Source organism: Eretmochelys imbricata, chromosome 10 (assembly GCF_965152235.1).
Source record: "Eretmochelys imbricata isolate rEreImb1 chromosome 10, rEreImb1.hap1, whole genome shotgun sequence".
Lineage (NCBI taxonomy): Eukaryota > Metazoa > Chordata > Testudines > Cheloniidae > Eretmochelys > Eretmochelys imbricata.
In genome coordinates this window covers 11,107,550-11,124,917 of record NC_135581.1, presented here as the reverse complement: position 1 = coordinate 11,124,917, position 17,368 = coordinate 11,107,550, and the positions used below count along the sequence as shown (strand labels likewise).

The window sequence follows — 17,368 nt, the reverse complement described above, 5'->3', positions numbered from 1 at the left end:
CACTAATTTGAAAAAGCTCCACAGATTACACTTTATGCTTTTTTTAAAGCTGAATTTAACTGTTAGATTTCTGTTCGAAGTAATCACATGTGCTGGGACAGGCATTGCTTCGGAGTTAGTGGGTAATTTTAATTGTTTTCTCAGGCAGTGAAGCCTGGTTCATTTCCACTTTTGTGGTGCTCTATTTTAATAGTCAAAAACAAATAGAAAATAGCAACAAATGTACACAAGGAACATCGGAGTTATAACTCACCAGGTCACAGTACAGCCAGAAGTCCCTAAACCTTCATTAATTGTAGTCAGAGGGAGCAAGAATGGGAGTAGTTATTTTATGTTTGAAGAGTAGTTATTCAGTTTGTTCTTTTTTCAGAGTAACAGCCATGTTAGTCTGTATTCGCAAAAAGAAAAGGAGTACTTGTGGCACCTTAGAGACTAACCAGTTTATTTGAGCATGAGCTTTCGTGAGCTACAGCTCACTTCATCACTTCATCTTTGACACTCAGATCGGAACTCCAACAAACATTTTTACAGAATAGCAGCAGCCATTCACCAGATCTGAAACTTGCAACATGCAAAGACTTCCTCAGTCTCTCCATACATTTGAGATTCTTCTTTAAAAAACACACCACAGCAGTTACTCCTGTACTCTCCATTTTCCACTTCCAGGTGGGTGTGCTGAAGTAATGGAGTCTGTGTACTCAAAGCAGAACATTAACACTACTGCTTTTCACTTCAATCATCAAAAAGTTTCAAAATTACTTTGAAACTTAGCCTTGATTAACAAGCAAAACCCTAGTTAACCAGTGATTATTTATTTACTTTAAACCAAAGCAAGACTAACATATTTGAAGATTGCCCCACAATGCCAGAAAAAGCTAGCAAGGCTCTGAACCGTCACCTGTACTATATGGAAAAGTAAATTTTGGATCACAGGTTTACTTATTTCAGCATTTTGTTTTTAAACCATGCCTCCCAAAAGGAGAAGTCTAAGAACCGTGCATTCGTGCTTAATTTGCCACAAGATACAGGAAAAGTAAGAGGCTGTGAAGTCAGAAAGAAAGAAGTGGGAGTGTTAGTAATAAAGGAAACAAACCAGTTCACATCAGAGTCAATATGACAAACTACCTGCACCAATTCATGCCATTTTCTTTAATCCATATAAAATCCATATAAAATTACTACTGTAAGAGGCACTTTAGAAAGAACACAATGCAAACCATCAGGAGGGCGTAATCTATTCTCTTTCAGAGAGAAATTTAATCATATTGGGGAATAAAAGGTGACCACTTAATCCAAGATATTTACACTACATTTCTAGCAGAGATCCCAAAACTCTAGAAGCTTTAACAGAACTGCTCTTTGATAATGCTGACAAATAGTGAGGAAAGAGGAGCTAAAATGCAGTTCAACTGTCAGCAACAGGGTCAAGCAGAATTAATATTTTATAATGTTAAAAATGCTTAAATAGTGGAGCACAAGACCAGCTGTTTAAATTCACTTAATTCACGTTTAAGATCTAGTGTTTGCAATATTGTTTGGATGATCTAGGTATTTCCACTTAGAGTTAATGGATGGTTACATTAGTTTGAAACAGTATTTCCTCTAATTTTTTATGTCTGTGTGTGGAATAAATTTTGTGCGCACCAATATGGAGGTGGTGTGTGACGCATCACCTTCATATTGGTGCACATAACAAAATTCATGGGGTGGGGGTGGGGCCAAGGGGTTTGAAGTGTGGAAGGGGGCTCAGGGCTGGGGCAGAGGTTTGGGGTGCATGGGGATGAAGGCTCTGGGCTGGGGCTGTGGATGAGGGGTGCAGGAGGGAGCTCAGAGCTAGGGCTCTGGGGTGGGGTCGCGGATGAGGGGTTCAAGGTGTGGGAGGGGGCTCAAGGCTGGGGCTGTGGATGAGGGGTTCAGGGTGCAGGAGGGGGCTCAGGCAAAGGGTTGGGGTGTGGAGGGAATGACGGCTCTGGGGTGGGGCCAGGGATGAGGGGTTATTATAACTAGGGTTTCTCATACTGTTCTGTCCCACTTCTTTTCCTACCCTCAAACATTTCCACTGCTTTTTACCATCATTTTAACTGAGTTTAAGGTAGCACTAAAATAAACACACTAATCCAAGATTCATACTACTCACTTTTGGGTATACTTGAAACCTAGTGATACTCTTCTCTTTCCTCCCTCCTCCCCCATTCTGGAATACTAGGGGAAGAAAGAGAAGCAAGTTGTCAAACTATGGATTTTGTGGTCTGAGCGCTCCTTGTGCATTATATGTGCCCACTTCTTCCTGCTGCAGTGGAGTGCAAAGCCAACCCAGGGCACTTGATACCACAGGGAACTCCTTTTTTCCTCCCCTTCCTACCACCCATTTTCAGTGACTTGCCTCATGTTTTTGTAGTGCTTCTTAAAAGCAATTCAGGTAGCGGAATTAAGCTATGAATGGTCTTCCCATTCAGTTTGGAAGGAAGCGGAAGCTTCTGAAGGAGTTCTAGACTGCAAGAGTCACTTCTTCAACATGTACTTAAAGAGCGCTGTTATAAAAAGGTTATCCTTGGAAGCGCATCTTAAGACACGGAAACAATTTTCCTTATCTCAGATGGTACACTGGCCCCTCCCTTGATTTTTGCAGGAAATCCTGCAGCAACTACAAGTTTCCTCACAAGTATGTGTCCATGCAGAAGTGAGGAAAGTCCTGTACAGATACCTTTGAAGGAGCTAGACTTTTTTTTTTTTTTTTTAAATGTAGGCAGGGACCCTTCCCCAGAGGGGAACAAGCCCTCTTGGTAGCCCTGCATTTGTATGGAGAATATGGGAAATAGCCCTTGTACACAGCATATATCTATTTTTCTGAGCACAAGGGCTCCTTGTATTCCCTTGGCAACCAGCTTTTATGCACCTGTAGGATTGTTCTAAAACAGTGGTTCTCTACCAGGATCTGTGGTCCCCTACGGGGGCCACAAAGAGGTTTCAGGGGGTCCGCCAAGCAGGGCTGGCATTAGCTTCGCTAGGGCCCAGGACAGAAAGCTGAAGTCCCACCATGCGGGATTGTAGCCTGGGGTGCTGAACCCTCCCACCTGGGGCTGAAGCTGAAGCCTGAGCAACTTAGCTTTGTGTTTCCCCCTATGGTGTGGGGGCCCAAGCAATTGCCCTCCTTGATACCCCCTAACACAAGCCCGGGCTTTTATAGCAGAAAACAGTTACAGCACAGCTAGGCCATAGAACTTTTATAGCATGTTGGGAGAGACCTCAGAAAGAAAAAGGTTGAGAACCCCTGTTCTAAAAGATGACCACCACCTGGTTATTATGCAGAACACCTAAGGCCCCCAGGCAGAAGATGTGGGCAGTCAATTTCCCCAAGCTCTCTACACCTTGAGGATGTTCTTGTACATCATGGCCCTGAACTCCAGCAACTATTCTATCCTTTCACTAGGAAGTCATCATGCCATGAGCCTCAGAGTGCTGGAGTCACCACAATAAAGATGTAAGCATTGACTGAAGGCCCAACTTCTCCGCCAGTATCCCACTCGGGGTGCTCTGAATCTTGAGGCTATCATGCATAATGTCCTAGACAGGCCTTGCGGCAATCTCCACAGGTCTTTGGTGTTAAGATCCCCCCTATTCTCTTAAAAATGTTCCTCAAATTACAGCTTTTAACTCCTGTAATCTATGTACACCAATACAGGAGACCTCCCCCACACATCTTCAGGATCATCCTCCAGGAAAGGATCCTCAACACTCACTCCTCAGGGGAGAGATCCTTATCTCCTTTTCACTTGCTTCTTCCAAATATGGGGGATCCCAACTCCTCTGAGGGTGTTCACATCATGGTTTCCCAGAACATAAGCCACACCTACACCTCCTTCTCCTCCGGGTCTTAGAAGTCTCTCCAGAACCCCTCCATGGGTGTCTGGGCCCTTTGAAAACATCTTCTTGGATGATAATCCAGAAACCCAGGAGGCTCTGTACGCAAACTCACCTTTCGGCCACCCTCATTCGTGGCACGGAACCCCTGTACCCCAGCAGCCCCAAAGGGCCAGATGGCGGCCCGGAACTCCATCGGCCCAGTAACCCTTTGTCCTGCATGGGGTCCCCCCTCCAACCTTGCCCCCATCCCCTTGGGGGTGGCTCTCAGGTCGGCGCGAACTCCAGCTGCTGGTGCACCCCGTTCTCTGTGGCAGGGTCAACCCCCGGGCCCGGGCTCCAGCGGCCCCTCTGCCCCAGCCCGGGGCTCACCCGTACCTTGACCATGTTCTCGTAGATGATGGCCCGGAACTCCAGCAGCGCCTTCTGGTCGAACTCGCGGCCGTGGATGATCCGCATCTGCTTGAGGAAAGTGGACTTGCCGCTCTCGCCGGCGCCCAGCAGCAGGATCTTGACCAGGCGGCGCACGGCGCGCCGCTCCCGGGCCAGCATCGCGTCGATCTCCCGGCTCCGCCGCCGCGCCTCCCGCTCCGAGTCCCGGCCCCGCTCCTTGCCCTCCCGCCGCGGCTCCCCGCGGCTGGTGGCTTCGGCCGGCAGCAGGCAGCGGCTCAGGGTCCGCACCACCCCGGACATGGCTGCTGGGGACGGGATCGGCACTCACAGCCCCAGGGACCCCACCAGCGCCCCTAGCAGCGGGCGGCGGCCAGCCAGACGCTCGGAGCAGCCGCAGCTGAGGAGGGGGAGGGAGACTGGGGGGGGGGGGGGGGCTAAGGGCCGGGACCGCCCATTCCCCCGCGCAGCGCGGCTGGGCGAGGCGGCTGGGGCACGCTGCGAAGGGGAGGGGAGGGGTGGGGCCCAGGGAGCCGCTGGCCGGGAGGGGAGCGGGGAGCCAGCGGGGCGCGGCCCGGAGGCCCTGACCGGGGCGGGGCTGGTGCCGCGGCGCCCCTCAGCCCGTGGGGGGCGGGGCGCGGGTCAGATGCCTGAGGAGAACGGGACACGGCCGCGGGAGAGGTCGGCCCAGCGAGCCGCTGGGGTGCCGCGGGGCGGGGAGCGAACTTGCCGGACCCTCGGTTACTACTAGCCTGGCTGGCGCCCCCAGAGCGCTGGTCGTGAGGGGTGGGGGCGAGGGCGGGACTTCACTCCGCCCACCCTACGCCTCATTGGGCAACGGGGTGTCAATCAACGTAGGCCGAGAGCCGACTGGACACGCTGCACTTAAGGGAGAGTTGGCGGGGGAAGGCAGGAGGAGGGGCCAAGGGGAGGAGATCCGACGGCGGGGGAGGAGAAGAGGAGGAGCTCCAAGAGGGGAGGCGGGGTAAAGGACAGAAGCACCAATAAGAGACAAAGGGACAAAGGGGCGGAGTCCATAGGGAGGCGGAGCAAAGAGGAGAGGCCTTAAAAAGGAGGAGGAGGAGGAGGTGTTCGCCCAGGGAAAGGGGAGGGGAAGGAAGGGTGGTGTCAACCAGTCTCTGTCAGCGTCTGGGCTTCACCAATGTTCTCATTGTTGGGCTTTTTGAACTCAGTGGTGGTGGGAAAAAAATTGTGATTAAAAAAAAATCATAAGTCAGATATGTTGCTCCTTTCTCCCTGGATTGCTTAGGGGGGTTGTTAGTTGATAGCTGGAGTTGTTAATGGCATTTCAAATCAAATCAAATCAGAAGTTTAGTTAAGACGGCAATAGAAACCCTTACACAGATTATTAAGAAAACAGGGTCAGGATTGGTGTATTGAAAGCCATGCGTGAGCGTCTCATTATTGGAACTACACAAGGGCTTGTTCCTACACAGAGCAGCTGAGGAGTATTGCTAACATATGCACAAGGTATTAAGCGATGAGCTAAGAGGAACTGCACAGTTTATTAGGTCCTGCTTTAGCAGCCCTTGACGTCAATGAACAAATCCCTACTATCTTTAATACATGCAGGATCAGTCCCACAGTGAGAGTATTGCTACCAATTCAAAAGTTCTTTGTTCAGTCAAAATGTTATAACCATTACAACAAATCTGCAGAGCAATGTTTAATAGACCCATCTCTAAACTGCCACCTAGAATCAAAAGTGGGTTCCTGAAACTGCAAATCTGACAACGTAACCTCCACATCAGGAAAAGATAATGCTGCAGAATCAATGTATGTTCAAATGTCTAATGATAAAACATTCTGCAAAATCTAGAGTAGCAGACACTCATGTATATTTTAATTATTTCTTAGGCTACTCCTCAGGCCCTAATAAAGGAAGAAATTCAGATTGAAACAGCATGATTGTGACTTTCTTGTTGTATTACCATTTACTTTTATATTTCAAGACAAACACTCTAAAATAGAGTTAAGTTTAGGAGTACAGAGCAGTAACAATAGTTAAACAAATTATAGTTGTCTCCAAAACCATGTATTACCAACGCAAGAAATGTAGAGTTAAGACTTAAAAGAAATTCATAGAATCTTAGAATATCAGGGTTGGAAGGGACATGTTACATGTTAATGTACAGAAATGCACAGGGAAAGCACCCAATGAATGTTAAGTGCCCTGTATTGACACCAGGCAATAATCATACAATTACGATTAAGGCATTTTAGTGTTTGTCATCCCAGATTTGAGGAGATAGAGTTTTTTCATTTTTTTCTCTTCACAGTGCCACTACAGAACCAGGTTAAAGTTATTAGTTTGCTTTAACTATGTGTTTCCATACACAAGTTAAAACAAAACAAATTGTAACCAGCAGTTAAGACCCTAGTAAACTCTAACAAAACAAAACTCAGTCCCCCCAAATCTCCCCTCTTTCAGAACCATCAGCCTCTATCAAGTATCCTCCTCCACCCAAAATGAGAGCAGAGAAATAGAAGTGCCATGATGATCAGCACATTATTTTGGACCAACGGAGGGGTAGATTCCAAAAGAGAGAGCCTCTCTGAAGAATGCTCTGCCCCTGGTACCAACTCTTTCAAATCAAGGGGTTCCAGCTCAAACATTTCCTCCAATAGCAACTGTGGCAGCATAAAACAAAGAGAGAAGCTGTCTTCCAAGTAGGCGGGTCCCAACCTGTTTGGAGTTGACTTTTACAGGTCAAGACAAACAATTTAAATTCCCGTGGAGAGCAGTAATCAGCAAATGGAGCTCATGGAGCACTGGTGTCCTATTCTCCCACCAACAAGCAGACTCCAGTTTAAGTTTCCAGATTGACTTCAGGGGTAGCTCTATGTACAGCACACTGCAGTAATCCAGCGCTGAGGTGACAAAGGCATGGATTATAGGAGCAAGAGCTACATCTGAACAAAACTGCCACAGTCTCCTGGCCAAGCACTGGTGGAAAAAAGCACTCCTGGACCTGCTGTTTGTGATTCCCTGACAACAGCCAGGGATCCAATACCCTCTGGCTGCAAACTCAAACAATAAATAGCCACACACCCTCAATAAGATAGAGAGAGATGTCTCCCTATCTTGTTGCTTCTCCCCCCTCTCTTGTCCCCCTCTCAATTATTGAATGCACAGACGTACAGGGAACAATTAAAAACAAGCTCATCCTTTCTGGAAGTGTACAGACTGAACATTAACCACACATGATGCTGTTGTGAGCACTCCAAAACAAAACCTTTTAGTCTTAGTAAGTGCAGTGACTTAGGTACTGCAAGAATCTGGAGCAGCAGAGCATAGCAGTTTGTCACAAACTGTCCTCTACTCACTATTGCAGGACCTAATGGGGGTTTTGTCTTCCAGGACCTTTCCTCTTTATAGGGGTTGAGATGCTGCATTGGACCTATCTCCATGGGCTGGATGACTCTAATATATTACATGTAATTCACCAATTCAGTCACCAGATGTCACCAATGTCCCACAAAGAAACGAGTCAAAAGAATAAGATGGGGGGAAAATCCTATGGCCGTTCAGAGCAGCTGAGAACACAGGTATCACTCCAGCTGACATCAGTGAGATGTGCAGGTGCCCAGCACTTGTGAAAATCAGGCCCAAAGTGCCTATAAAGTGAGCAGCCTGGTACTTTCTCATTAGCTCCAGAACTCTCCTTTAGTATAATGCTGACACCACTTCCTCTCTGCACTCCAGGCTGCTTCAGGGATTCAAGGGATTTAGAAAGTTCAGACAAGTACCAAGCTTAATTTCCCTGGAGACTATGGTCCCAGATGAATTGCTCAGCAAACAAACCAGCAGCTAGAGATCCTCAGCTCCCATTACTGGATCCACATTAACAATACTCACTTGTGGGTTGAAGTGGCTTGTCCATTCATTCTTCCATCCAGCAGAAGGAAAAGGTCCATTCCCCCTCAGCTCTGCAGCTGTTCATCCAATCATTGCTAAGCTATTCTCACTGCAGTGCAGAATGAAGTTGGATCACCATTGCAAAGCTGCTACAATACCTCTTCTGTCATCATGCTGAGAGGGTGGGAAAGAACCTCACTATGGCTGGGCAGTGCTCGTGTAGCCACCTATTGATGTCGTTGCTAATTTTGTGTGTGTGCGCAGCACCATTAAGTGTGTGAGCACCCAAAGAAAACAGCTTGTAAGCAACATACTGTGCTCAGTCTGCCACTACTCCTCAAATACACCACACTCCACATTTCCTTGACCCCTGCCTATCTCTCCACCCCATGACTCCCAACCATTCCTCTCCCCCATCCTTCCATTTAGGAGACATCAAAACCACAACCAGTGCATGAGTAAATTAAATACAATGTAGTGACCATAATACTGAGTCTTGTCTACCAATTTCATTCTCTCACTCCCTCTGTCTTCCTCCACCTCCCAGTTTCATCCTTTCTTTATCTCTATTCCATACCCCCTTGTTCCTTCTCTATTAGTTCCACTATTATTGTTCTTTGTGTCTTTTTCCTCCTCCTTCTGAGGTGAAGAGCTAGCTGAGAAGTTGAGCATATTTCTTACCTGCCTGTCTCTCAGTTGCTGGCAGCATAATGAAGAGGAAAAAGTAGAGTGAAAGATGAGTGTGGGAGAAGAGAAATAGGGGCAAGGTGTAGTAACAGTCTCTCCATTTCCCTCACTGGCTGTGCAGCAGTTGAGTTCTGAATGAAAAGATGGTTCTCGGGGAGCTGTTGGGTGATGTCACAGGGTGGCTTGCCCCTTTAGGGCTGGAGGCTTGGTGCCAGCCAACCCTGAATACCAAAGGAACTGATCCAGTCCACCTGTACTGTGCATGGATGGGGCCTGATGGAGGACAGGTGATTCACCTATAAAAGAACATAAGAACGGCCATACTGGGTCAGACCAATTGTCCATCTAGTTCAATATCCTGTCTTATGACAGTGATCAATGCCAGAGGCTTCAAAGGGAATGAACAGAAGAGGGCAATCATCCAGTGATCCATCCCCTGTCATCCAATCCCACCATCTGGCAGTCAGAGCCTGAGGGACTCCCAGAGCATGGGGTTGCATCCCTGACCATCTTGATGAATAACCACTGAAGGACCTATCCTCCATGAACTTATCTAGTTCCTTTTTCAATCCAATTATAGTTTTGGCCTTCACAACATCTCCTGGCAACGAGTTCCACAGGTTGACTGTGCGCTGTGTGAAGAAGTACTTCCTTGCGTTTGTTTTAAACCTTCTGCCTATAAAGGCAGCAGGAAGCTGTGCATAGACAGTAGAGAGGATGGAAAGACTCTTGCAGTGAAGATCCTGAAACGAGGGGAAGTTGCCCCACCCAAGAGGACTGGGAGTAGGCTGCTAAAACAGGAAGAACACCCTGCTACCAGAGCCTGAAGGCTGAGGTCCATCCACGTAAAATCTGAGCACTGGTGAATTAAGACTGTGCTTGGAAGGAGGGCTGGGAGATCCCTACCAGAAGAAGAGAAGGAGGCGGGGGGCGGATATTGAACTGGGAATTCGGCTTGGAGGGCCAATGTGAGTAAAGACTAAATAAACTGGATCCCATAAAGGGAGTGTTCTAATTACCTTTTGAACTGTGCTGTTGATTTATTGAAGCAGAGGCAGGGTCCTACAGAGTGACCTTTGGTCATGAGTGGGTGCTAGGAGGCAGCTGACCCACTACGGGAGGAATGCTGTGGATTGGAGGTTGTGAAGCAGTTGGGAGCTCAGTTGAATGAGGAAGAAAGTAGTAAGCTTGAAACCCCAACATCCCTGTTTTACTCTTCCAAGTTGACCCACTGCACCTAGAAGGCCCAGAAGAGGACAAAGTCACAGAAGAGAGCACAGGCACAAGGTAACTGAAATGAGGAAGGGTGGTGCCATGGTCCTGCCTACCTCCAAAGCATCTACCAAGTGGGCCGGACACGGAGTGGGGCAAGTGCTGCAATTCTTGAAAGAAGGCAAAGCTACCACTTCTGGCTAAGCCAGAATTCCTCATAGGGGACTCCATGGATAGCACAACTCCTCCACACCCATTCTGTCCTCTAGTGTTACAGAATTATCTGGAGGCAACATCATCCTATTGTGTCCGGTCAGGAAAATGAGGTGTCACTATCATTTCAGTTAAGAGCTTCCTGTGAACAGAATCAAAATTAGTAAGTGTTACTTTCATCACACACTGGACACTTACCCATGCTGGGGACACTGATTAGCAAGAACATGACATTGCAATCATAGTTGCACCTGCCGGGTACTGGCGTTACCAAAGATGCCACTCAGAGCTGCTATGGAAGACATGTTGAAATGGATCAACAAACCAAGTGACAGCCAGTGTCTTAAACTTCTGAGCCACGTGGGGTTATAGAACTGGGAAACTTGAGAGGAGGAAATGACAGAATATGTAGCAATGGAATCCCTGTTGATAAATCACCTGAGTTGTCCTTTCTAACCAGTGGGTTAGGCAATCAAACTGAGTCAGATTACCAGGCTACTATTACTTCAGGGCAAAAGCAGTCCTCGTTTCTCTTAGTTTAGTTAAAGACGCCATAGAATTGCTTACTATGCTTTTAGATGGCAAAGCTGAGATTTGAAGGAGTTTTATGATCTGAGCTCCCTTTGCTTCTCTTACATCAAGGTGATTGTGACTATCACTGCCCAGATGAGGAGGTGTTCAGTTTCCAGGTACACTTCAAACACTTAACTAATCTGGTAGATTTGTAATGTTAAATCCTGTTCCAGTCGCTGTGTTGCCTGTGGTTTTATGTGAATCTCTTGACAGCCTTCTCTCTGTGTATTCTTGATAGCTGAATAAAAAGAAAATGGTCACACACAAATTAAACAATGAAATTTATGCGGAGGAATCAGAAAAAAATTGTTTAAATGGAGAGGATGCTAGCAATCTCAGCAATGGGACCAGAGGCTCCCAGTATGGTAATTCAGGCTTCTGGTATTGGAATCTTGACTGGATAGTCTCCACATGTCTGATCATCCCTAATACAACTGGCTTTTTTCTTTCAGGGCCCTATCCTTCAAAGCGCTAGTACCTGTAATCCCCAAAGAACTCAATGTAAATTGATGTTATTCAGCATCCCCAGGATATGACTCTTAATTATGAATTTGGCTCCCAGCTTCTGCCTTTTTTCCATTTCACTTTACTTTCCCCCACAGTGGAGCCTGGGAATAGTCAAACCCCTATCCTACACAATTGGCGGTAATTTGGGATCTGAAGTTTCCCAAGGTGTAATGGGCTCCAAGTTCATAATTAAGGGCTTCATTGAGCTATTGAGGGCAGGGGAAAAGACATTTGAAACAGGACTGGACAAAGCACAAGAGAACAGGCAACAATCCTGCATTGGTCACAGTGGACTGGATGGCCAGATGGCCCAATAGCATGTTCCAACTCTGTGTGATTTCAATACATTTCTCTGTTTAGTTATTCCTTCTTTCCCCTTTCTTTTGTTAAATTCACAAACACAGAGTCAGTTCTTGCTCTGTGTAATTTATTTCCAGCATGCGTTATGCTGCGGATGGTGCACCCACCACTAAACAGCGCGGGAGCTTGAGACAGGCCTGGAGGGACAAAGCAAGTCTGTTTCTTTTATAAAATTTGTGGCAGAGGGATTTTTTGTGCGTGTTCTTTGTAGCACTCATTTTTTGTCCCCTAGGGAATGAAATTGGAATAAAAGAAATATGTAAATTGTGACTTTTTACCCAATTAATCTTCATTCGCAGACTAGTTGGCAGCAGCCTGTTCTTTCCACGCAGCGCCAGCCACTGTCACTCAATTAACTTTCAAAACACTAAACCTCCTATTAGTCTCCAAATTATTAGTAGTTGAAAGAAGCTGATATTTTTAAATCTAATTTGTGGCTTCCCCATAGAATTTCTGCAACATGGTACGTATTGTGTACCCTAGCAAGTGTCCTGATGAGTATAAGGGTAGGCCTCAAGTGCTCACAAGGCCTAGGTTCTGAGTATAGGGATATCTTGAGAGCATACAGGGACTGTGACTTGTGGTTCTGAGCGCAGGACTAGGTCTTGAAAGTACAGGGACTGAACCGCCAAGTTGTGCTGGGATGATGTGTTGTCATCAGAGTACATGGGACTTTGGGGTCCAAGCAATGGGCCTCTCTGAATGTTTAGTTATGTCCCAAGAAAACACAGAGGCTGGCTCTTATGTTCTGCCTGGGAGGATGGGTCTTGAAAGCACACAGGGACTGGAATCTGAGAATGGGCATATGTCCTGGGAAAGCACACATAGTGGTGGGCTTGTGGCTTCTGAGCATGGGAGGTGCAGCCCTAAGTAGTCCTGTTGGTTCACACTTGTCCGTGGGACGTCTATATTATAAAACCAACCACTCAGTAATAACATGAGAAATGGGGAGAAAAACAACTTGGCAAAAATGACAAACGCAAGCCAGGGAAAATGGAGCTTCCTGAGAACGGAACTCATCACAATCACTTCTAAACTATGCCTGGTTTTTTCTGCAGTGTTATTTAAAATGACTTATTTCGTGATGCTGAGCCAAATATCTCTATGGGTAATATAGAGCTTCCCAAACCAGTAGGAAATTAGCAAAGCTTAATATGTGCATGACCTGCTAGTGAAGCTCAAATATAAAGGGGACAACAGATGTTCTCTTTGGTTATTCTCTCAGATTCAAACAAGGGCTCTGTTAGTTACTTAAAAAAAAGAAGCCAGGTGCTAGCTGTAAAAAGGTTACAATGATGTCAATTTTATTAATCTATTGCAGAGCTGTCCAGTGACCTGAATCTTGGAGGTGACACTCACAAATGCAGGGCCACCCACTTGCTTGTCACCTACTTCTTAACACCTGCACTTTAAGAAGAATGAAACACTGTCCCCAGTGTTTGCATGAGGTCATTGATGGGCTGGTATGTTGGAGGTCCAGCCTTGGTGTGGAGATCAGTATTCTGCTCACTCTGCCTGGGTTCGTTTCAGAGAACAGACAGAACAACTGGAACATGAAGTTTGGTGGTATTTGAGTTGCCACGGAGCGAGTCCATCTCTGAGGAGAATCTGAGCTCTTTTACAAGGAACTCCTGCTCCCCTCCTCTAATTTATGGTGTGGAATCTACCCACGTAATTTTGCACTGAAAATTGCAGGTGGACAACCTTCTCTTTCCACTTCTACACAATATTTTCAGGGTTTCAAAACAGCAGTACTTACAGTAAGTGTTTGCCACTTGAAAGAACGTGCCACTGCCAGACTGTATGCATGTGTCCATGCATAGGGGTAACCCTCATTTTTCACTTTATAGATGTGCATCTAACATAGATTTAAAATGCTAGCCCACAGTGCTTGAGAGTCTAGTTGGTCCTGTGAAATGTTTATTCATTGTCCCCTGGATGAGGTGATTACCAGCCTTCTCTAGTCTTCTGCAGAGATTCCTGTGGAAAGGGGACGCTTATTAACAGAAAAGTAAATTTCCAGAACAAAAGTGCAATACTTAGATATTCCTCCAAGTACTGACCTGGCATAATGTTGCTTAGCTGGTGAACAGTTTGGAGGTCACAGACAATCGCATGCACTCAGACAACAGATTACTAGCTAATTTGGGATTTACTGGTCTCTGATGAGGAGGAGGAGGGGACTGTGTAATTTAAAGAAAAGGTAGTAAATGCTGCAGAACCTGGCCAGCAGGAAGGCGGAGGAGAGCTGGCAGAAAGCTAACCAGAGGAGTGATCAGCATTTCACTGAGATGATATGTCTGAGTCCACACAGAAGAGATTAAGTATCCCATCCCTTTAATGCAGAAAGGGATAAATAAATCAAGCTTTACTGCAAGCAGGGTGGCAGGGAGTTAGTTAATAATGGAAAAACATATTTCAATTCACAAAGGAAAAGAAATGAGTGAGAAAGTAAACTGGAATAAACAGAAAGCAGTTTGAAGAGCACCTAGGGAACAGAGACTGAAAATCTGGCAAGCAGCCTCAAGCTACTTATTCTACAGCAGGGGTCTGCAGCCCCAGTGGATTCACAAACCAGGTGCTGTGTGATCTAGCCAGCTGAGTTAAGAACAGAAGCCTAGTAGCCACTCCAACCTCCCCCAGGAAGAAAGTAAGCTGTGGACCATTCCACTTCAGCAAAGTGGTATTGCTCTGCATTGCCACATAGAAGCCTAAGCTTTTTATGTCCTGTCCAGCTCTCGCTCTCACCAGCAGCAAATCTGGTGGAAAATGGCCGGGTTGTACAGACAAACCGGGTTGTGTTGTCAACTAACAAGCTTTTAAAAATAAAAAGCTGCAAATAAAGATTCAATTTAAACTTGGGGATAAACTCACTCAGCTAAATCCTGACAGGTGCTGAGCGCAAGGCTCTGACTTCAATGGCTAGATTGCACAGAAGCTGACCTCTGGGTTTTACCCACAGGGCAGAATGTGGCTTGTTTTGCTACAAACAAACAAACAAACAAACAGACAAACCAAGAGAATTGATAACTTGGTGTGCACCACTTAGTGACAGTGTTAGAGGGGCAGCTGCAGGTCGGAGTATGGTGGTGAAGCACCTCCCCTGAATCACTCAAGAATGAAAACTAATTGATGAGCTGCCACTGGACTTATGCTGAACATATGGCCCTGCGTTTTTATATATATCTGCCCAGTGGTACGGGAGCACAATGCCTGGGCAAATATTCTTCTGGACGAAATCTGACCTGACTAGCCAAGTGTCTATGGTTACCACCCTCTAGTGTCTGGCCCACAAGGAGACTATAGACCCTAATGCTAGTGACAGCTTATTGATGGAGGTTATCTTTTACCTCAGTGGCTCTCAACCTTTCGAGACTGCTGTACCCCTTTCAAGAGTCTGATTTGTCTTGTGTACCCCCAAGTTTCATCTAACTTAAAAACTACTTGCTTACAAAATCAGCCATAAAAATACAAAAGTGTCACAGCCACGCTATTACTGAAAAATTGCTGACTTTCTCATTTTTACCATATAATTATAAAATAAATCTATTGGAATATCAATATTGTACTTTCATTTCAGTGTATAGTATACAGAGCACTATAAACAAGTCATTGTCTCTATGAAATTTCAGTTTATGCTGACTTCGTTAGTGCTTTTTATGTAGCCTGTTGTAAAACTAGGTAATATCTAGACGAGCTGATGTACCCCCGGGAAGACCTCTGCATACCCTCAAGGGTACACGTATCCCTGGTTGAGAACCACTGTTTTACCTCAAGTGATAAAAGCCTGTGTTTTGGGAGCAGAAGGTGGTGACTACTAGGTCCTGGGCAGCGTGTATGTAGGATAACTGGTCACTGCTGTGTCTCTGTGTAGCACTGTGTCACCTGCCAGTGCACATGAGCATGAGAGAACAGGTCTAGGTTTTCCACCCCATCCATTATTACAGGAGCACAACTGTCCAGCAGCAGAGCAAGAGCACAACTGCGGGCGGAATGAGGGAAGAGGGAAGTGAGAGTGCTGCCTTGCAGCAACTAGCTCATGACTCTGTATTTAGAGCTCTTATTTATGTTCCAAGTTACTTTGCTTGCAGCATTGTGCTGACAACTCCTTGATTCCAAAGGCATTTCAGCCTCTGACCGTGAAGCAGAACAATGCACTGTTCCTGTTAAACAGCCTCCCCACCCCACCACTGCTGTCAGAATGCAGGGATTAGATGCAGAATAATGCAGTTCCTGCTCAAACCTCCAGCTCTAACTCAGTCTCTGGACATTGCTGCTCAGGGATGCTGGAACAATTTGTATAGTGGGGGTGCTGAGAGCCATTGAACCAAACTGTAAACCCTGTATATGATGGAAGCAACTTCAAGCCTGGGGGTGGGTTAGCCCTCCCAGGACCCCTAGTTCCAGCACCCATGTTGCTACTGCCATAATTTTGTGAGGAAAGTGCAGCTCAGCGGTTTGAGAACAAGAGCTGGTGAGTCCAATTGAATTACAGCTCTGGGAGGCTGCTGGGATCCCCCTGCGCAGGACTATTAGTGAGGCTAGCCAGGTGTAAGGGGACTGTTGCCCGCTTACTAACATTCAGTGGAGGTGTTTTAGTTGCAAGCTCCCAGTACTAAAAAGGGGAAAGGGTCGATGGGGAATCCAGACTCTGAGACTGATAGTCCCCAGGAACAATGGGGAGAGGCCAATGCTCCAGGTCAGCCTGAATGACAGGGCGGGCAGGCTAATCAGGGAGTCAGGAGGCCAGGGAGGTCCCGTCCCCCGTGAGAGCTGGATTTGTGTGGGTCAGAGAGTGGGGCTGAGCTAAGGAGAAAGCAGGGGCTCAAGCTGAGCTGGGGAGCAGAGCTGTGCCAGATCCAGAGGAACCAGAAAAGCAGCCGAGAGAGAGCAGACCCTGTCCTGGGAGCAGAGCTGGAGCCCCAACGCCAGAGGCACAGCCAGAGAGAGCAAACTTGCCCTGGGAGCAGAGCTGCAGCAACCAGAGCCAGAGGGGCCAGAGAAGCAGCCCAGGGAGCTGGAGGCAGAGCAGCAGCAGCAGCCGTGCTGAGATAGAGTGATGGAGCTGGGGCTGGAGCAGTCCGGAGCTGGGTGCGGTGACAGCTCAGGAGACCGAGGGGGACCCTGGGCAGCAGGCCCAGCACAGGGAGATGCCTCAGCCAAGAAGCTCTGCAGGCCAGGCTTGGATCATAACCCCGACAGGGCGGGGGCGACACTGGGAAGAAGGGTCCTACCACTTAGAGCCTGAGAGCGTGTGGCCACCACCGGAGCAAGTGTCCAACCCACAGCATCCCTGCAGCAAAGCCAGGACCTGAGAAGAAGGCCTGGGACTTACAAGGAACAGACTGAACTGCTCTGACATTCCAGAGACACTGTTTGTGATGTTCCCTGCCACAGAGCGGGGTGATGTGTTTCCTTTAACCTTTCCCATTTTTCCTTATTCTTTTTAAAATTAATTGTTGATTAAATAACTTGCATTTGCTTTAACTTGTATGTAATGGTCAGTGGGTCAAAAAAGTGCCCAGTGCAGAGAGAGTACCCCAAAGTGGGGACACCCGAGCCCCTGTCCTAGATGACCGCAAGTCGAGCCCCCCAGGAATCCTGGGTCCAGCCTTGTTGGGGTTACAAGGACTCTGCCAGACAGGAGAGTGGAAGGGAAGTCCTCAAGGGCAGGGAGGCCACTGG

General features: G+C 47.1%; 1 protein-coding gene across 1 annotated transcript in view; it reads right to left on the bottom strand.

Moving 5' to 3' along the window:
* The window catches only part of GNA12 (G protein subunit alpha 12), a 68,180-nt gene extending 63,579 nt beyond the window's left edge, over positions 1-4,601 (bottom strand). The window contains exon 1 of the mRNA XM_077828772.1: positions 4,240-4,601. Coding sequence (XP_077684898.1) covers positions 4,240-4,554 — 315 coding nt within the window. The 5' untranslated portion in view covers positions 4,555-4,601. The remainder of the gene's footprint in view (positions 1-4,239) is intronic.
* Between the last annotated feature and the right edge of the window lie 12,767 nt (positions 4,602-17,368).